Consider the following 21,892-nt stretch of genomic DNA (forward strand, 5'->3'; position numbering starts at 1 on the left):
ACTGTATATCCATGTACAGTATTTTGCCGGTGGTGTGTGCACTTATAAGTCGTTGCTGTCATGCAGAAACCTCTTATCATCATATTTTAACTTTTTATGTTTTTTTCCCGTAAATGAATGCCCTACTTTGCCATACTACAGTGCAACACAAAGGTAGCAAAACTAGCAGATCTGCAAGCTCAAAACGTGACGCGTTTTGAGCTTGTAGATCTGCCATTTTTGCTATTTTTCAATTTGAATCCTGAAAAGTAACAGTTTTGGAAACATTTTGCACCAGACAGCAACGAAGTGTTGTATTGTTTTAGGTCGAGCTGTCACGTCACCACTGGCCTTTGTATGCTCCTTACTTGGCAATGAAGTTTCTGCTTTTATACAGCACAACAAGTACGGGGTTATAACCCCTCTGAAAGGACAGGTTATGTGGTATAATGCTGCCACTGTGGAAATGGGTCATTGTTTCTAGCCAAATCCAAAAAAAAATGAGCCCAATGGCTAAAATGTTTCCTGGACACAACTTATAACAGAAAGCAATAGGATTACATCAGCAACATTTTAAAACAAATATTGTTTTCATGCTATCGGGATTTTTCTTTAAAAAACTAAATGCAACTCCCACACACAATCAGATCACCTTCAATTTAAGCTCAAGAAATGTTTCACACTATTATATAATACCTTTATTAGAAGGATAAACCCCTTGAGATGCATCATCTCGTTTTCACATACATATTAGAATAAAGATTGTTCTCATCACTGACAGCCTTAGTGAGCGATCGTACTGTAGGTAATACAGTAATTTACATACTAAATAAAACCATTATACAAATAATGATTATTAGCAATTGATACATATTTGACCAGCAGGGGGAGCTCTGCAGCTACCTTTCTGTTCTCAAGTAGTCTGACTGACTTCAACAAGTGGCATTTTTGTCTCTCCATCAACATCACAAAGTTTAAACGCAATTCCACTGTATTTGACAAGCAGGAGACGACACGGAAACTGAACAGCACAGCCAGTAAAACCTCTTAGTCCTCTGAAAGTTAATTATTTGGCTGGTTGTCCGTGTTGGTAGTGTATTTCTACAGGTTCATACAGTCTTTTCAGTTGCTCAGTATACCAGTAACTGGGGATAATCTACACACAAATACACAAAGTATTCTCTTTCTTACATGGTTCAAATCCTCACAGTGGCATTGGTTAGAGCCGTTTAAGCAAAATGTTTGGCTTCAGCACCCCATTTCCCTAATTTGTGAATCCAAGCTGCACCATGTATGAGAAATACAATAAAAAATCATATTGCCACATTTTCACTAGTATTGCATTAATGGTAATAAAATTTAAATCAAATCCTTGTGTTATCCTCTTTTATTACTTGTCAATAATGAAGTGTTTTTTTTTTTCTTCTTTTTTTTCTCTTTTCATTCCGGTAGTGATTGAGCTCACCTGGCATCCACGCCGTCCAGCACCGTCTGGGCCTGGCTGCCGATCACCTCCTGTTTGAGGTAGTAGAGCATTCTGACCCGGAGCAGAACCCTGCACAGAGACAAACCCAGTGGTCACCACAAAGCCTGACCGTGCACAAACGCTGAGCGAGCAGAACGCCTTTCACTCTCTCACACACTCACACACACACACACACACACACACACACACACACACACACACACACACACACACACACACAGTCCCACCCCAGCACCCACCCCCCACCCCCCACCACAACATACACACATGCACGCACGCACACACTAATGTACACAGCATAAAATCCTGAGTGTTAATTTAACCACTTTTTCAACCTGGCGCCCCTATATTATCAAAACGAATACCAAAACGCTCACCCCAAAACACAGTTGCCCCGGGGCAAATCCGGCGACCTCGGAACAGTCGCCACCTGGTATTCCTAAACGTAACCTCAGTCAACTATGCCTAAAACAAAACCTTTTTCCTAAACTTAACCTCAGTAAAACGGTGCCAAAACCTAACCTTATTCCTAAACTTAACCTCAGTAAAACGGTGCCAAAAAACTAACCTTTTTCCTAAACTTAACCTCAGCAAAACTATGCCTAACCCTAAACTGATGTCTAACCTTATCCTCAGTAAAAACAAATATAAGAATACAAGAACCACTGGGGGCGAGTGTGTTTTGGGGTGAGTCTTCCAGTTACCATCAAAACCTGTAAAGATTATCTTTTTTTAAATATACTGTAGCAAAAATGGCTGCTCACAAGTTGTGAGCTAGTAGAGCGGTTTGTGGGCTTGCAGATTGGCTAGTGCCCTCAATACCCTCATACCTGACTAACTACTTCTCCAACGTGAGTGACACCCACAGCCACAACACTAGAGGGTAGAGGGTACCATGATCTGGTACCGCCCAAAATGTATAACAAACATGGGAATGTCCTCCTGACACCATCCATTAAAATATGTGAATCACTGCTTTCTTTCAAAATTGGCCTGAAAAAAACATCAAGAGAGCCACAAGGAGGAGGTAAATGTAAATCCCCAACGAAAGGAGGAGTCGCTCACTATACTGCCGTTTTTTCCTTTTTCTCCGTTTTAATGTCTTAATTTTCCATGCTATGTTGTTGAATTGAATACACAATGGAAACAAGACCACAGGACTTTTTTTGTGTCATCCTTTTAGCCTTAATGTCTGACTGTACCACGTGCTGTTTACATTTCTGACTAATAAAGTATTCAATCAATCAAGCAATATTTTCACACTTCATGTGATGAAGTACAGTATATAGGGCTAACTTACCTGTTACAATAACTCTGAGGATTGTACTGTGCGCGCACACACACACACACACACACACACACACACACACACACACACACACACACACACACACACACACACACACACACACACACACACACACACACACACACACACACACACACACACACACACACACACACAGTCTCTCTCTCTCGTTGATTATTACACATACGTTCATGGTTTCCCTGCAGAGCACACCATTCATGACAGCTATTCTACACACTCAATCCATCATCTTGAGTGAAATACGTTGTTATTTCAAACTACACACTGTATAAGGACCATGTAGGGGAATTACAGTATAGCCCAGTATTTCAAAAGGCACCGTTACCGTGGCAGAAATGGGGGGAAGGGGCATTGTGAGGGGTGAGAATAGAAGTGAGGCGCAGGGAAGAGTGCCACTCTCTTCAGAGAGATGTACAGTACAGTAGTTGTATTGGCTCATTAAAGTGGGGTTGGTACCAGGGGGTCCCCAGCAAAAGTAGTTGTTTGATTGACTGAAAACTTTATTAGCAGTTTGCAGAAAAAAAGCACATGAAAGTACAGTTCAATACAAGGTCAGCTAAGAGGATTTAAAACCCAAGAGAGCCCATGGCTTGTTTCCATTGGAGTCCTTTGTACTCAAGTTAACCTAGCATAACACTTTATCCATTTATACGTTGGCTATTCAAAAATAGTAGATCTACAAGCTCACGGCGCGTCACTCTTGTGCCGCGCTGCGAGATTGTACATCTGCTATTTTCGAAAATATATAATATATTTTTTTATATTTCTTTTGGGGTTTTTATGCCTTTATTGACAGGACAGTAGGCTGACAGGAAATGGGGAGAGAGCGACGGGGAGTGACACGCAGCAAAGGCCGTCGGGACTCGAATCCGCGACGCGCTGTCAGGCTACACTGAGCCTAAGTGCTTGGACCGATACGCCAGTGGTCCAGGCAAAAACGGAAACTTTATAATAATGTAGATGTATTTATTATTATTGTCGCCTTGCTAAACTAATGGCCCATGTCATTTTTTAAAGTTTTTTAGAAAAAAAAAAAAACTGATCCAAAACAAAACTATATGATATTTCTTAATCATTTCACCCAAAATGTTTATAACAAATTATGACTATTAAAATAAAAATAACACTGTCAGTTATGTAACATAAGAGATTAAATCTGATTTAGGCCAAATGATTTAGGCATTTTTCTTGCAAGTCACAAAACCATTTGACTTAGGCCCAAAAAATTGCCTATTTTGTCCTAAGTCACACTAGGGTGTTAGGCCATTATACTAAAAGGGGAGTGAACAGCATGATCCTTTTCAATTAGGAGATGGGCGATTTTACCAGAGGTGGCCAGTGTCATGAGGAGCTGACTTAGGCAAAAATATAATTTTCCTCAAAAAATTACTTAGGCCATTAGTTTAGCAAGGTGACGTTATGTAGATTAGGGTAGAGGGTCCGTGGGCACATATCAATTTGGGGGTCCTTGGCACAAAAAAAGTTTGAGAACCACTGCCCCCCCGGGGCTGACGAGGAGGAGGCAGCGACAGGGCTGAGTCACAGGGGACACATTAGCACTGTGTGATGCCTGGTCACACATCACAGCCTAGCGGGGCGTGATGTGAGGAGAGAGAGAGAGAGAGAGGGAGAGACACGGATGATAAAGCGAGCCGCGGGATGACAGCACAATGGCGGCACCATACCCTGCTGTTGCGATGTCAAGCTTAACTTGAGATTTTCGCGGTGATCGCAGGGAATTATGTGTGGTAACCGCTGAATGAAATATGAGTCACCACCACACACACGCTGGAAGAATGTGACACCTGCTGTTTGGAACTTGAGGTCTTGGAGTATTAAGTCGTGTTACTCTTGAGACCATGCTCTGCATTGTTAGAAATTATAAAACGACTAGGCACCATGGCAATAATGTCTAACCCAATCAATCCGGGAACGCATGCATCTCAGTCATTTTAGATGTCTTTGGCTATTCAAAAATAGCAGATGTACATGCTCATAGCGCGGCACTCTGTGCTTGTAGATCTGCTATTTTTGGGAAATCGTGAAAATGTGTGCAAATCTTTGAATGTATATTTTTTAAGCGAACATTAGTAAAATATTTTCCTCCAGAAGATTTGAGTTAAAAAATGTTGTTTAAAAAAAAATGTATTCAAAAATTTGCACAAATGTTCAATATTTTTCAAAAATTGCAGATCTACAAGCTCGTAGCGTGGCACAGATCTGCTATTTCTGAATAGCTAAGGTATAAAATAATGGTTATAGCTCAAATCTAAAAATGACACCGATGCATTGCCCGGATTGAATGGGTTAATCCAAAATCTCAGTCTTTTGTAGAATCATATCTCCAAATGTCACAATTACTTGATAACGATGGAATCTAAACGGATTGTGATCCACATCAACTCAATTATGTTACTATTCAAAGATAATCGAGCCTCCCCTGCAGTCCATTGTGCATTCACCGCCACACTACTGTACCCACCTTTTCAAAAGATTACATAACCGTTACACAACCGTTAACCCTTTAAGACCGGGGAACCATCTGTGTGTCATTTTTTAGATTTCTTTGGCTATTCAAAAAATAGCAGATATATATATAGCTTGTATAATAGCTTGTAGATCTGCTATTTTTAGAAAAATCGTGAAAATGTGTGCAAATCTTTGAATATATATATTTTTAGAGCAAACATTTGTAACTCAAATCTTTGCTTCTGGGGGAGTCTACAAGTGTCTTCTAAATCCTTTTTTTTTTTTTGAAAAACGAATGTTTCTATATCAGTCAAACTTTTTCATGTCAAGGACCGCCAAATACATTATATGTATCTGGCCGCGGACCCCCAATATTTTATAATAGGGAATCCCAGAAGCAAAGATTTGAGTCAAAAAATGTCCCTTTAAAAATGTATATATTCAAATATTTGCACATTTTCATGATTTAAAAAAAGAAATGCAGATATACAAGCTCATAGCACGAGCAAAGAAATCTGCAATTTTTGAATAGCCAAAGTAATCTAAAAATTACACAGATGCTTCCCCGGGTCTAAATGGGTTAAACAACCGCTAATATGGAGTCCTGTGGATTCTTGTCAAGTTCAGCGTCACAGCACTGCAAAGGGTCGTCTGGACTCGAACCCACTGCCGTTTTCCATTCAAACCATCTAATCATGCACAGTTAACTGACTGATTATTACACTTTATAGAAGTCTGAATAATAGTAAATAAAGATTATTAAGTAAATGGAGGTGCATTATGTAATTAAAGGAGTAGTTCACGCAACAAATTTACTTATTTTCTATCTGTTACACACCCCATGAAGCCATGAATTCATGGATACTTTTGAGTTTTTGTCGCATTCCTAAGCCAATAATTTGATGACCGGCAGAGAGATGCTAATGTCTCCGGTGGGAGACTCAAAGGAGACTCTTTGTGTCTCCTACCAGAGCCGCCGCCGGTCATCAAATTATTGGCTCTAGGAATGCGAGAAAAACAAAAAATATCTCCATGAATTCAAGGCTCCATGAGGTGAGTAATCGAAAGAAAACATGTCATTTTGGGGGTGAACTATAAGTAGTTTTTAGAGAGAGCAAGTGGTAGTATTGAAATACAGTACAGTATGCTGAAGAGTGCTGCTTGGTTCATACAGTACAGTACAGTACATATGGACATGGTGATAACTATTTAAAGTAATATCACCCAGATGTAGTGTCAAGTCGAACACCCGCTGCTCCAAAGCTATCAGACACACAACCGCAATGTTTTCTTTTCAGATGCAGCTCTGCTGCGTCGGTGATGAAATGCTCTCCCCAAACTCGGTGACAATGACAAGGAAAAGAAAAACAGCCGGGACTTCTAAATGTGACGGATGGGTGTCGTGACAAAAGTCTGCAGTTGTAACAAAGTGTTGAACCGCCTCCTTCTCCTCCTCTCCCTCTCCTCTCCTCTCCTCTCCTTCTACTCCACCCTCTGTGGGCAAGACCGCCCAGCGGCAGCTGTTGCTTCCTCTGGCTGTCAACACTCCCCTTCATCACTCTCTCCCTCCTTCTCTGTCTTTCTCTCTCCCCCTCTCTTTCTGTCTCCACTATACTCTCCCAGACACCACCGACACTGTGCCTCTGTGAGTGTATGTGTTCCTTAAGACACAGACACAGACACACACACACACACACACACACACACACACACACACACACACACACACACACACACACACACACACACACACACACACACACACACACACACACACACACACATACACACACACACACACACACACACACATACACACACACACACACACACACACAACGGCGGTTTGCAGATCTCCTCGCAGCAGGCACACAAACAGTCAAAGTGAATCACTGAATAGTACACATTCTTTTGGAGACGAGTAGGCTTAGTATGAGTCTGTTAGAAAGACCCCCCCCCCCTCTTTGCCTTCAATCTCATACACAGAAAAAGAAAAAACCCCAACAGCCACGTACGTAACGTCTTCCAAAACAAGCCTCAAGGGCCTCGTCACGTTTTTTTTTAACTGCTATCTTGAGTGATATACGCTGTGTCACATTTTCCTCTGCCATAATGTTTAGACAGCGCAGATTTACCCCTCACTGATTCAGATCGCCTAAAAGGCTAACTGCAGCCATCAAATAGATGGCAATCTATCAGCTTCATTGTTTTTCAGTCACATTGCTTTTGCAGTCTTTAAAGGGGTAGTTCACCCAAAAAATGACTTATTTTCTATCAATTATTGTTGCATTCCTAAGGCAATAATTTGATGGCCGCCGGAAAGATGCTAATGTAGTCTCCTTTGAGTCTCCTACCGGAGAGACCGCCTGTCATCAAATTATTGACTTGGGAATGCGACAAAAACTAAAAAATCTCCATGAATTCAATGCTTCATGGGGTGTGTAATTGATAGAGAATAAGTTATTTTTTGGGGGTGAACTACCCCTTTAAATGTCTGGGGGAAAAAAAACTGAAACACTCCATACGGTTTATTTTTCCGTATTTCCTTACACTTACACTTGACCTGCACACACACACACACACACACACACACACACACACAGGACTCGGGTCTAAAAGTTCAATGTCGTTATGGCAATGGAAGTACAAGTCTCACTGCGTCAGTGACATTCCAGGCGCACTGAGCAAAAAAATGCGGAGGTCAGCAAAACGCTGAGCGGGTGTGTGTGTGTCTGTCTGGCCAACGAGTCACACATGGCACCATCCTCTGGCTTCAGCACTACTGGGCCGCTGAGACAATGGGGAACGTTCTGTGGAAGCCACACAGCGCTCTGTGCCTAAAGCCCCGTGGACACAAGCTCCTCTTTTTTAGAAAGAAGCAGCCATCATCTATTTGGGCTTTATATAACCACAAACCATTTTTCAATAGCTCCGATCGGTTTTTTTCTTTCTTTTCCTATCCCCCCTGTGTGTGTGTGTGTGTGTGTGTGTGTGTGTGTGTGTGTGTGTGTGTGTGTGTGTGTGTGTGTGTGTGTGTGTGTGTGTGTGTAAATAAAAAAAGAGATCTATGATGGCCATTAGTTGGGTTGAAATCTCATTAAGATTCTTTATCAGTGGGCCAGTCAGGATGTGACGAGCATGACCATTAACGAAGCAACGAAGGACTGTCGGGCTGTAATAGAGGTTTCAATGCTTCGTAATTACTGTTGCTTTGGAGGTGCCAGAGTCAGAAATCTGTGCCACGAGCAATTACAATTTCACACTGGTAAGCTTTATCCTATTACAGGCCAAGTGAATCACTGCGCTTGGTAGAAAATAATGAACACCTGCCCGTTTCAATGATAAGATCAAAACATTCACACAAACACACACACACACACACACACACACACACACACACACACACACACACACACACACACACACACACACACACACACACACACACACACACACACACACACACACACACACACACACACACACACACACACACAGTATACTGCAGGGAGGAATATTAGTTATCCGTCTGGTCAGTGACTGATATACTCAATAAATGCATCAAAAAGGTAAATACCTCAACTAATGGTCATACTGAGCAGGTTAACCACATGAACCCTAGCATCCATATTGTGGGCATGACACAAATAGGCAAACATTCGGCAAAGATAGGACAACCAAGAACATAAGGCATAAATACTGTATATGTGAACATTAAGGTGGAAATGGCAGATCTACAAGCTTGTAGATCAGCTATCTCAGCTATTTGACATACAACAAAGTATATAGAGGTTTAGGTGGTTAAAGAAGCATCAGTAAATGCCTGCTGGATCTCTGGTACAGTGGGTCTAAGGAGGTACAGTAGATAGTGATGTTTTATGAAGTTAGAGGTCAGGATAAGGAGATGACGTCTCTGCGTAAGGTGTTTCTAGCAGGGGATCAGCTGGGGTTTCCTTGTTATACTGGTGCTTGTGATGTCTCCTGTTAGGGATAAAGGAGGTGCTAAAGGTGGCGTAAGAAGCAGTGGTTCCCAAAGTGGGTTTCCGGGGTTCCCTTGAGGGGGTTCCCAGGGCATCCCCAACAAAATGATGATTGATAGTTTTAAGAACCACCCTTACGAGCAGTGTTGTTTTCGTCGACTAAAACTATGACGAAAAATGTTTGCCGACTATCTTTTTCCACTGACGAAAACTAAATAAAAACAAAGCTACGATGACTAAAACTAAGACTAAATATCTTGACAATTTCGTCAACAAATAAAAACTAGACTAAAATGTTAGGGAGGGACGAGTGGAGAAGAAATCCAGTAGAACTAAAAGACATTTTATGTTTGGTTGCGCTCTGAAAATAGCAGATCTACTATTTTCAGCCATTACGACGGCATCAAGGCCCGCCAAAATACATTTTAGTCGACTAAATCAACTGTAGATTTAGTCGATTATTATCTTATGATATTTTGTCAACTAGAACTAGACAAAAACTAAAACATTTCAGATGACTAAAATATGACTAAAACTAAATGGAATTTTATTCAAAAGACTATGACTAAAACTAAATCAAAATTTGCTGTCAAAATCAACACTGCTTACGAGTGAGTGCGTGACTCAGAGTGTACCAAATGGATCCAAATTCATTGGTACGCTCTCAAGAGATATGGGGTTCTGTGGCCCTTAATGCATACCAAACTGAGGGGGTCCTTGAGATGATAACAGAGGGTTGCCTACTTGTTACAATGGTGCTTGAGGTGTTTCTTGTAGCCGTCGTCCTGCAGCAGATGCTCTGGGTTGTGTTTCCTAATCCACTCGGCCTTGTGAATGTCAAAGGTGCTGGACTGGGTCTTCATCTTCTTTCCCTTCCTGCCCCGCGGCACTGGGGTGGACAGCCCTGGTGATGATGGCACACAGAGGAGAATAAGTGTTACTTGAATTGCTGAGAGGACACACGATTTGACAGTGGTGGAAGAAGCCCTCAGATATTTTTACTTGAGTGAAAGTAGCAATACCACAATGTAAAAATACTCTGTTACAAGTAAAAAGGCCTGTGTTCAAAATGTTACTTAATACAAAAGTATTGGCAAAATATACTTTTGCTTGAAAATAGCAGATCTTGTTTTCTTATCATGAGGTTAGCCTGTCAACCTTTGTGTACCAACTATCTATGCACTCAGAATGCCAAATCAAATCAGATGTGTTTAATTTATGATGCCAACATGCACATATAGGCTGTTAGCTGTACCTTGCACATTCTTTGCTGACCCATGTGTACCCATGCTGGTTTTAAAGGTGCCAGATGCCACACCCACATTTCTGCTATGTCATTGACTTCCACCTTTTTTCTTTTTTTTCGGGGGGGGGGGCTTTATTTGACAGGACAGTAGGCTGACAGGAAATGGGGAGAGAGAAGGGGAGTGACATGCAGCAAAGGCTGTCGGGAGTCGAACCCGGGACGCGCTGTCAGGCTACACTGAGCCTAGGTGGCCTGGACCGCTACGCCAGCGGTCCAGGCCATTGGCATCCACCTTGCCGTGTGGCGGGTGTTTGGCCACCATATGTTTGTTTCTACCATGATGTAACCGATGTATTAATGTTAATTGATTGATGGAATACTTTATTAGACAGAAATGTAAACAGCACGAGGTACAGTCAGACATTAGGGCAAAAAGGATAACACAAAAAAGTCCTGGGGACTTGTTTCTATTTCACCAATAATCCATTTTCTGTTTCTGTTCACTCTGTTCATGCACTGCACTGTATATACCCGTTCCTAGACCCGCCTCTGCATGCAACCATCCACCTTATCTATCTGTTGCACAACTGCATGTGTAACTGTATTTGCAGAGTGATATTTGCACCCTGCAGGTCCATGTCAAACAGATTTTGTTGCTCTGACACCACATTGGACCCAACTCAGTGTAAACTAGACCAATGGTTCTCAAAGTGGGGTCCGGGGACCCCCAGGGGTCCTTGAGGGGGTTGCAGGGGGTCTCCAGCTAAAAATGAGGAACGCTTTAAACACTTTAGCACAATTTCATTCGTCGCCTACTCAAAGATAGCTGATTTACAAGCTCATAACGCTGTGAGCTTGTAGATTATTTTCGAAATATTTAGACATTTAGACAAGGAGAGCGGCTGTAAAAAAAAGAAGTAGAATCTTGAAAAATTCTACAAACATTTGAATAGTTTTTGTACAATTTTTAACAACATAAATCTTCTCTCACGGAGGTTCCAGGCAAATAATCTTTTCAGATGGGGGAGGGGGGTCCTCGGCCAAATGTATATTAACCCATTTAGACCTGAGGCTGATTTTAAAAACGCCTTCTTAATCCTGACCTAACTTTTCAGAAAAATAATTAAAAAAAATGTTTTGCTACTGTATATACAGTATATTGCAACAACTACAGCTTGGGGGTTCCTTGACATGAAACAGTTTTAGAACCAACTATAGAGCTGGTCTCTCACCAAGGTGGTTCTGCAGCTCTTTGGTCTGTCCGTCCTCGGTGGGGGCGATCAGGTCCCACATGAAGCTCTTGATCTTGTCGTCCCCGCGGTAGTGCACCAGGCAGTAGGCCAGCAGGGCCCTGCAGATGGACTCCACGTCGTGCTCGCTCAGCTGCTTCTTGAAGCGTCCGTGGTTGAGAACGTCCTTCCAACGACCCCACCTGGGCGACACAAGGGTGTATACAGGTCAACCATTTTAACCCTGGCGTGCCTAATTTGGGCATGACGTTGTAAGCAAAAAAAATCTATTCGTTTTGTGATCTACAAGCTCACGAAACGTTACATTGAGCGTTGTGAGCTTGTAGATCGGCTATTTTTTCTTATTTTGAAATGGGTTAAACCTGAAGGTCTATACCGGAACTGACTGGTTGACCCATATCCATTAGTAATTGCAAAGAGGGAAATACATGAGGTTGACAGACTACAATTTAGTTTGACATTTAAATGTGTGTCTGTAAGATTAAAACATTGTACTGTATTATAGAAGAGTAAATGCAGGAACAACAAAATGGTAGAGACTTAAATTTCACACCCACTGGGGATTAACGTGGTTATTATAGGTCATACAGCCATGAAACCATTCAAGTTATGAAGGACCAAGGGAAGTACATAGAAATAATTCCAAATGTAGTCTACGGCAGGGGACTTCAAAGTGTGTCAGCCCAAGGACCCCCTTAGCTGAGAGAGAGATGAAGCAGGGACCCCCCCACTACATATTGTATAAAATTGTGTTGTAGATTAAACTTTTCCATAGATTTCATAGATGTTTGACAGCACTGTCATCAGTGAAACCTCTTTTCTGTAAACCTCTTTACAGAAAATAGCAGATCTGCTATTTTTTTCTTAATAGCAGATCCTATAAATCCTATCACACAAATATTTGGCGGCCCCCCTGTAGTAACTCTGAGGGCCCACAAGGGGTCCCGGATCCTCTGTTGAAGACCCCTGATCTACTGTATGTATACCCCATTCCTCAAAGACAACAGAGACAAAGTGATGGTCTCATGTATGTACAGTACAGTGCATAACTGCATTTGGTAGTGTGTGTGTGTGTTTAAACAGCTTACCCATACACCAGCAGGTTCTTCTCCACCCTGAAGCACTCGGTGCGTCCGTAGCTGTTGAGGCGGTCGTGGGTTCGCCTGAGTTTGGGTTTGGTTTCATCGTTTTCACTTTCGCCGTCAGACAACTCCGCCAGCTCGTCCTTGGTGGAGCTAAACGGACGCGTCTGCTTCCTCACGCGTGGCGTGTCAATCACCAGGCTGTTCTGTAGGGTTGGTAGAGCAAAGACGATGATATTAATAATAGTCTGCTATGCTTCAGTATTTTTTGTTTACTACAGTTACGTAAGTGCTGTATGCCTGGTTGAAAGCCAGATTTCCTACATGAAAAACGTGAGCAGCAGTGAGCAAATAAACAAGATAACTCATTCAAAAGAAGATGAGATCTTGTAACTTGCAGAAAGAAACAGCTACAGCAACTTGAATACATGTGTATAACACAATTTAAGAAATATTAACTGAAACATTGGTTCTAAAATTCTAAAAAAAATACTTTTATTGTACTGTAAAGACAATTAATCAGCTTTCCTTCTTTCATACAAAATGGCATTTAAAGGCATAAAAGGGCATTTAAAAGAAAATAATTAAAAGAAATAAAGAATAACATTGAAAAATGGAAGAGGCACTACTTCTGCTACTGGTAATACAGAGAATACTACTGCATATCAAAATGTGAATTGTGGAGTGCTTACTCTGCCATTGACCGTGTCCATATCGATCTCTGCCTTTTTGGCCCACTTGTCCCAGAAGTTAGGATCGTCCAGTGAGATGTCTGTGCGGTTTCCCGACGCCACGAAGCTGGCCTGAAAGCAGACATCAAAATCATATCAAAACATAATCTCATTGACCAATCCCTTGATGTGTGTGCTGGCCATAAAAAACGATCCAGTGACTCGAGTCGTGAGGTATCAAATTAATGTGTACAGGAGACCGTTTTCTTTGTGTGTGTGTGTGTGTGTGTGTGTGTGTGTGGGTGTGTGTGTGTGTGTGTGTGTGTGGGGGGGTGTGGGGGTGTGTGTGTGTGTGTGTGTGTGTGTGTGTGTGTGTGTGTGTGTGTGTGTGTGTGTGTGTGTGGGTGTGTGTGTGTGTGTGTGTGTGTGTGTGTGTGTGTGTGTGTGTGTGTGTGTGTGTGTGTGTGTGTGTGTGTGTGTGTGTGTGGGTGTGACTGTGTGTGTGTGTGTGTGTGAGTGTGTGCGTGTGTGTGTGTTCCAGCATATGGTCTGGTAAATATTAATTCTTAGACATCACTCCGATCAAACTGTGTAAAGATCAAAGTTAATCATCAACGTCTGGTTATTTCATTAGCAAAAAACTGCCAGTATTACTGGGGAGAGAGGGGGGGGGACGTGAAATCACACAGTTATCCTGAAAATATCGTATGGCCAAAGATCTAATTGTGGATGAAGCCATTAAGATTTTAAGGGAATGGTACTGCATCTGGGGATAAGATATATTTGGAAAATTATGTTCCAAGAGATGACGTAGTGGAGGGAAGGAAAAAAACCATAGACTCTTGAGACCGCATGCACATGTATAGTACATGCTGGAATGGAATCATGTTGTTTGCAGTGGTGGAAAAAGTACTCAATTTTTTTACTTAAGTAAAAGTATCGATACTGCAATGTAGAAATACTCTATTACAGGTAAAAGTCCGGAATTCAAAACTTACTTGAGTAAAATTTTGGAATTGGAAATACTCCAGTAAAGTAAAAATGCCAGTAGTACAGTACTTGAGTAAATGTACAGTACTTGAGTAAATGTACTTAATTACTTTACACCACTGGTTGTTTGCCTCCCTAGGTCTCCCACTCAGATTTCAGTGTCTATCTCAATGAAGAGGAAAATGCTCAAGTCGAGTAGATCCCTGTTTCCCAAACAGTGGGTCGGGACCCATTTGTGGGTCGCGGGCCCATTTTTATGGGTCACGAGTGAATGTCCTTTTTTAGTTTTTTTTACTAACATTTTCTTTTAACCCATTAAGACCTGAGGCGATTCTTAAAAATGTTTTCTAAATCCTAAAGGCGGTTACACACCGGCGAATATGCAAATATACGCAAAATTCTGACTCGTTCCGAATAATTAAAAGACGCTTTTTCGCTCCATGTACGCTTGCATTGACTTTATAAGGTTTTAAAAAAAAACGTATTATTCGCATGAAAAAATCGCCCCGGTTAACAGTTTTTTAAAAAAGAATCTAAATATTTTTTTCCCAAGATTTTTCAAAAATAGCAGATCTACAAGCTCATATGAGCTTGTAGATCTGCTATTTTTGAATAGCCAAATAAATCTAAAGTGACACAGATGCGTTCCAGGTCTAAATGGGTTAACTATTATTTAAAACATTTCCCAAAAATAAGAAAAACATCTAAATTAACTCATTCACTGCCAGAACTTTTTTTTTTTTGCGTTTGCCCACTGCCAGAGATTTTTCTTTGAAAAAAAAAAGTACTCAGGAGCCGAGATACAAAATGTTTAAGTTTTAAGTTAACAAGGAAGTGAATGGGAGTCTAGATCTTCGAAAAATCATATCTCCTTGGTCTTTGGGTTAAATAAATAAAAAATAAAAAATAAAAAAATTGAAAATTTTAAAAGTTGTTTTAGTCGTTCTTGGCAGACAGGGCTTAAAGGACAGAAGTCGTTTTAGTCGTTCTAGGCAGGGAATGAGTTAAATAGAAAGTTCCCCAAAAAAAACTTGTAGATCTGCTATCTTCACTAGTTTGGGTCTTGGGGAGACATAAAATTGATCTTTTGGGTCTCCCTCCTTTTTTCCCACTCTACATCAAATCTCTACAAGCTCAAAGCTTGTAGATCGGCTATTTTTGCTGAATGTTCACCTATTATTATGGCATGCCCAGAATTGATTAATTAATTATTAACAGTTTTTAAAAAAATCATTCAATTCATTGAGAAATTTAAAGACAAACAATATATACAATAATATGCAAAACATCATACGAGTAGTAAGCTTACTGGTGATAAGCTTAGACTTGCTTAGACAATTTGCAGCCACCTCTTTTTTAGGTGCTCTTTTAGAGCGGTTTTGAAGGAGGGTAAGGAGTCTCTTTTTTATGCCTGTTGGTATAGGGACGAATAGGGACGCTAAAGGGTTCATGTGCTCAAAGACAGATTTCAATGAATATTTCATGTTCATAGATTAAATATTGAACTAAATTAGCACTGTGGGGGAATGTTGACAGTGGACCTGTGAGTCCTTGCTATAGATCTGTAAGCCGAAGACATGTTTGAAGGTTTACAACTTGTGTTTCAGTGATTTTTTTTTTTTTACAATTCCAGGCTTAGCTGTTCTATGTTGGAGCCGTCATCTGCGTGGGTACAACATATTTTGAGATGTGGGTCCGTGGTCAAATACATATCATTTTGGGGGTCCTTCACATTAAAAAGTTTGAGAACCACTGATTATAGCAACATACGTAAAAAAAAAAAAGAAGGATTTAGAAGACATTTGTAGAATCCCCAGAAGCAATAAGATTTGAGTTACAAATGTTCGCTCAAAAAATATATATATTAAAAGATTTGCACACATTGTCATAGCACATACCTTGGCAAAGGTGGACCCCCGGCCCTCGGACTCGATGGTGATGGTTTTGGTCCGGCGCTGGAGGATCTGGTCGATGTCTTCTTCACAGAACTTGGCCCCTTCGTCCTCATCGTCCATGATGGCCCCGTAGGCGCCGCGCCGCAGCAGGTCCTCGATCTCCTTCTTAGACAACTGCTGCTGAGTGGCCTGCAGGAGGCGAGAGACAGACAGCCAGGAGAGTGTTATTCATATGGTAGACCCAGTGGTGGAAAAAGTACTTAAGTAAAAGTATCAATACTGCAATGTAGAAATACTCTGTTAGAAGTGAACGTGCAGAATTCAAAATTAACTTTACTAATAAAAGTACAAAAGTATTGGTATCAAAATATACTTAAAGTCCCAAAAGTAAAAGTATGAGTAAAAGTCTCACTGTGCATTATGTCCCATTTCACAAGTTCAAAATGAAAAATAGCCGATCTACAAGCTCACAATGCTTCGCATCGCGACGGATTGTGAGCTTGTAGATCTGCTATTTTCAAATGGACGAAATGTATATACTGTAGGGCTGAAATGGTTAGTGTGTTTTGCGATAATAATCAAAGTCTAAAAAGTAACTAGTAACAAAAGTTTTCAAAGAATTGTAGTGGAGTAAAAGTACAATATTTGCTTCTGAGATGTAGTGGAGTAGTAAAAATACTGAAAACTGGAAATACTCCAGTAAAGTAAAAATACCTCAAAATTGTACTTAAGTACAGTACTTGAGTAAATGTACTTAGTTACTTTACACCACTGGGTAGATCCAGTGTTGGGGAAGCTACTTTGAAAGCGTAGCTTGTAAAGCTACAAGTAGTTCACCATGGCAGTAGCTTGATCAAGCTACTGTACATTTCTACCCCTGGAAAAATGTAGCTTTTTTACCATAAATAAAACACTAATGCGTACTAGTCCAGTAGACACAATGGAGAATACATACTGTGTTTTTAAAGAGGGAGAGTGGTTAGTCCTCATCCCTTTGAACTTTATTTTATTTTATTAAGATAGTAAGTAGATGGAGCAATTGAAAGGCGTAGATGGAGCAATTTGTAACCCATTTTTAAAAAATGCTTTAAAAGTCAAGCGTATTATTGTCATTATTTCCATGGCCATCTCTGCACTTTTGTATACTTTCTACTTCCCTTTCTTCACTTTCTAAATCGAAGTGATGGCTTTGAACTTTTCAAAGCATTAAAGACAATCAGAGACGGTGAGAAGAATTGTCATATTGACATCATTCGCCGGTCATTACTCATAAGCTTAAAAAACTCGGGCTCAGACAGATTTTTCCAGCCCCAGTCACTAGGCACGTAACCGCCACTGTTTGGTACCTGGTTTAACAAGGTTTGAATACCTGCCTAACAGTGTCTTTCTTAAAGTGTTAATGTCAAAGGGCATTTGGGAAACCCAGCTCTTATCCTGTTAAGTCAAAATCAGGTCATTCGTTGGCATTGAAGACATTTTTTTAGGGTTCTCTGCAGTGACGTTTCTGGGTGTACTGGCACCCTAGGCCAGTGGTTCTCAAAGTGGGGTGTGGGGACCCCCAGGGGTCCTTGAGGGGGTTCCTGGGGGTCCCCAGCAAAATTGCTTAATAGCATGAAAAAACCTTGTCCATGTACGGACACATTAATGACCCCTGTCCTAAAATAAAGAAAGACTCGTAGAGACTTAGACAAAAAAGAGGACCTGTTGAGGATACTGTTACTGTTACTGTTATGACATGACTGTTACATAAAGTATTATATCAATGAATAAAAGATTTATAAGCGCCTAAATCTATTAGTGTGATTAACCACTTGAGCCTATTTTTATAATTTGTCGTAAAAATGGCATCACACAAAAATGTGCATAGACAGCTGAGGTTGTGAAAATATTTTTAAAGGAAAGACAGCGATAAAAAGAACCCGGTAAAATACAGGAGTATCCCGCAAAAACAAAACAGGATGGATGACAGGTATGACACGCACCCACGCACGCACGCACGTCGCACGCACACACGCACGCACGCACACATTAAAATGTGAACTGTCACTGAACTGGATCACATGGTGGAAGTGTGTACATTTGTTTAAAGATGTCCATCCCTGTCTGCCCAGGTAGATTAATATGCTGATGCAACTAAAGTGTTCAGACACGACGATGGAGCTGAGCTGCTACTAAAAGCAGGCTCCTTAGAAGTGAACTAATCCTCAAGAGGCACTTAACATCACACACACAAGCATAATGCTGCACCATTGCAAGCTGACACCATGATGAAGGTCTGTGTGGGTGGCAAGTCATACATAATTTGCCTCAGAAAAGAAGTGGCAGCAGCTTTTTCCCTGAAAGCCGGACCAGCTTTCGCATCTTTCTGCAATAGAGATACCATGCACTAATAGACACTGCTGAGATATTTATTCACTGAGATATGCATTAACAATGGCAGATTCAAGATTCAAGGTTTACTTTATTCATTTTGCTTTAGAGACAGTAATATATATTTTTCTATTTATTTTTAACAGTCACATTAAAAAGCATATCATTATTATTATCATTATTATTATTATTATTATTATTATAGACCAATTATTTGTTTACTAACATTGAGACTGGATGCACAGGTGATTGTTTCACGCAATCAATTCCCAACCTGTTGTTTCGGGGTGCGTTGGTTTCAGCACACCCAAACCCCCTCTTGTGTGTTGGCTGGTGAGGCGCGTCCTAGCGAGACCTGATAGAATGGGTTTCAGTGCGCGCATACTGGTTGCACGCATACTGGTTCTTATCAGTGTGACGTCGTCTGTTAAGGGGTCTATTACTATTATTATTACTATTATTATTATTATTACAGTGGTATTCTAACACTAGCTGGATTATGTAATCAATGGATTATTAATTTAGCTGTAGTTTTTTCACTGTACATTTGCACATACATGAAATTTGTCCTCCACATTTACCCATCCTAACTATTATCAGGCACTATTAATACAGTGCTAGGGGAGCTGTTGGAGGTGAAGTGCATTGCTCAGGGACACATTGTCTGAGCAGTCCAGGGGGGGAACCGGGGACCTTCATTCAGCTATTGGACATACTGTAAGTGGTAAGAAAAACTAATGTTTTAACACTTTCCTTTACCTAATCTTTTCCCTTTTCTCTGACTATTTCTTATCTGCTGCATCTATTGGTCCTGGTTGCGATCTGTTTTGTATAATAATAACGTTATTCAGGATCCACAATAGATATATATTTTTAGCTCTTTACAAAAATGACAAAACATCCAGTTTTCCCATAACACACATACAGCACATAATACAGGCGCTCTGTTCAAATCTCTGGGAGGGACAATTTCCAGTCAGTGGGCTAGACCCAACAAACAAATGACTTAAAAAATACCTAAAAAAACAACAGCATCATTGGTTGCCTAACAAGTGTTTATTTTTTTTAGACCACTGTGGGCTAACCCTTTGTCATAGTGAAACTTAATCAGGCCAGCTGTCATCAGTGGTGTAAAGTAACTAAGTAGATGTACTCAAGTACAGTACTTAAGGACAATTTTGAGGTATTCTTTTTACTTTACTGGAGTATTTTCAATTTTCAATACTTTCACTTCTACTCCACTACATCTCAGAGACAAATATTGTACTTTTTACTCCACTACAATTATTTGAAAACTTTAGTTACTAGTTACTTTGTAGATTTAGATTATTATTACAAAACATACAACAACCAATTCAGCCCTATATACATTTTCGCCATTTGAAAAATCTGCCAAGCCCCATTCTCCGTTCACTGTGCACCGATCCATCGCTGTCATCAAGCTACATTTTCTAACGATAACGCTAATAACATGTTTTAATCACAGATGAAAATGTTCCCCAACGTAAGATTCAGCCCTGCTCCTGAGGTTACGTAATGCATTGTTGCGTTGTTGCATGCCGTTGCTTCTTTCGTTTCCTGTGTTATATTGAAATGCTCACCTCCTTATCCAATTTCAGAGACTTCGTTTCCAGCCTTTGTATGTTTCCCCCGCCTGTGTGATCGTCTCTCCCCCCCCCATGGCTGGTTTCACCTGTCCCTCATTATCTCTAGTGTAATCTGTGTTCCTCTCTCTCTCAGTGCCAGTTTGTCTTTGTAGCCAGTCCCTAGCGAGCCAGCGTTTTTTCCCCCCTTGTGTTGGTATTTGTTTGCCCATCCGTTTTTAATCTATGCTTGGTTTACCTGGAATTCCCTTTGTCTTCTCCTTGTCGGATATGTTTGTTTGCATATCTTTTGACTGACTCCCTCTGTACCGAACATCAGCAAGTAAAGACCGCTTTCGATTAAGATTTCTGCCAGCCGTCCAATTGAGTCCTCTTGCCAGTAACTGCACCAGCTGTTACACTACCATGATAAACTATTACCTATTTCATTTTATTTTTTACCTGTAGGATATAATTGAATAATGTGTATTTTTTTATTGCTATGGTGGGCAGACAATAGACTATAATCTGGAAACGGTGATTTCACATCTGCTATATTTGAAATATCTTGAAAATCTAAAAAAATTGAATAATATGGGACAATTGTAATTGAAATCTTCGCTTATGGGGGCCCTTGGTACAAAATATGTTTTACATGGGGGTCCACAGCCAAATACATACCCCTCCTGTGCCTCCTCCCATGCTGTTCTCTCGGCCGCTCATGCTCTGCAGCACGGCCTTGTCCAGGCCCAGCTTCAGACTGGCCCGGTCAAACATCTCCCGCTCGTACGAGTTCCTGGTGATCAGGCGGTACACCTTCACCGCCTTGTTCTGCCCGATCCTGTGGCAGCGGGCCTGAGCCTGAGGACACAACACCAGTGTTAATATCGTTGACTGCGACGCGTTGCGAGCTTGTAGATCTGCTATTTTTACAGTTAAAATGTCCAAAATAGTTTAAAAAGACATTCATAACAATTGCTGTCCTAAACGGCTGATGTCCTCACAAGCACAGTTCAGTCAGATAACTCATGAATAGACTGAGACCAATAATAGCTTTAGAACATTGTATTTATAAAATGTAAATGCAAGTGTGAATATCATATTTGATCTTGGCGTTCAGGCTCTGCTATACATTACTCCCTGCTCAGCATATTAGCACACAACCCTTTAAGAGCAGGGAGATACCGTATACACAGTATACATCTATAATAAACCCCCAAGGGGAACCAGAACCCCTTAGGGAAAGCAGAGTCTACTGGTGGTGGTGGGAGCAAACAAAGCATATACGACATCACTGACAACAGGAGGAAGTGCCATGAATCAGGTGAGCTTAAGTAGACCGCCAATTGATCATCTGCTTGACACGTCACATACAGTCTCTCCCATACAGAGCTGCACATGCGTGTAAACCTCTCGAGTGTATCTGCCTGAACTGGTCTCGCAAGCTACGCATCATTAATACAAATGTGTGTGTGTGTGTGTGTTAGGGGTGTGCCGATATATCGTCCCGCGATATATCGCGATACGTTTTAGTGACGATATGTATCGTTTTGAAAAAAAT

The 21,892-nt window shown here is 40.9% G+C and overlaps 1 protein-coding gene across 6 annotated transcripts in view; it reads right to left on the reverse strand.

The window, feature by feature from the left end:
* The window catches only part of chd9 (chromodomain helicase DNA binding protein 9), a 162,600-nt gene that overhangs the window by 22,825 nt on the left and 117,883 nt on the right, over positions 1 to 21,892 (reverse strand). For all 6 annotated transcript variants that reach the window (XM_080428485.1, XM_080428483.1, XM_080428484.1 and 3 more), the window contains 7 exons: positions 21,013 to 21,192; positions 16,382 to 16,567; positions 13,515 to 13,625; positions 12,829 to 13,028; positions 11,723 to 11,922; positions 9,989 to 10,148; positions 1,445 to 1,534 (listed from right to left, as the gene is read on the reverse strand). In XM_080428485.1, coding sequence (XP_080284611.1) covers positions 1,445 to 1,534; positions 9,989 to 10,148; positions 11,723 to 11,922; positions 12,829 to 13,028; positions 13,515 to 13,625; positions 16,382 to 16,567; positions 21,013 to 21,192 — 1,127 coding nt within the window. The remainder of the gene's footprint in view (positions 1 to 1,444; positions 1,535 to 9,988; positions 10,149 to 11,722; positions 11,923 to 12,828; positions 13,029 to 13,514; positions 13,626 to 16,381; positions 16,568 to 21,012; positions 21,193 to 21,892) is intronic.

The sequence above is a fragment of the Gymnoscopelus braueri genome (assembly GCF_963280865.1).
Source record: "Gymnoscopelus braueri genome assembly, chromosome: 1".
Taxonomy (NCBI): domain Eukaryota; kingdom Metazoa; phylum Chordata; class Actinopteri; order Myctophiformes; family Myctophidae; genus Gymnoscopelus; species Gymnoscopelus braueri.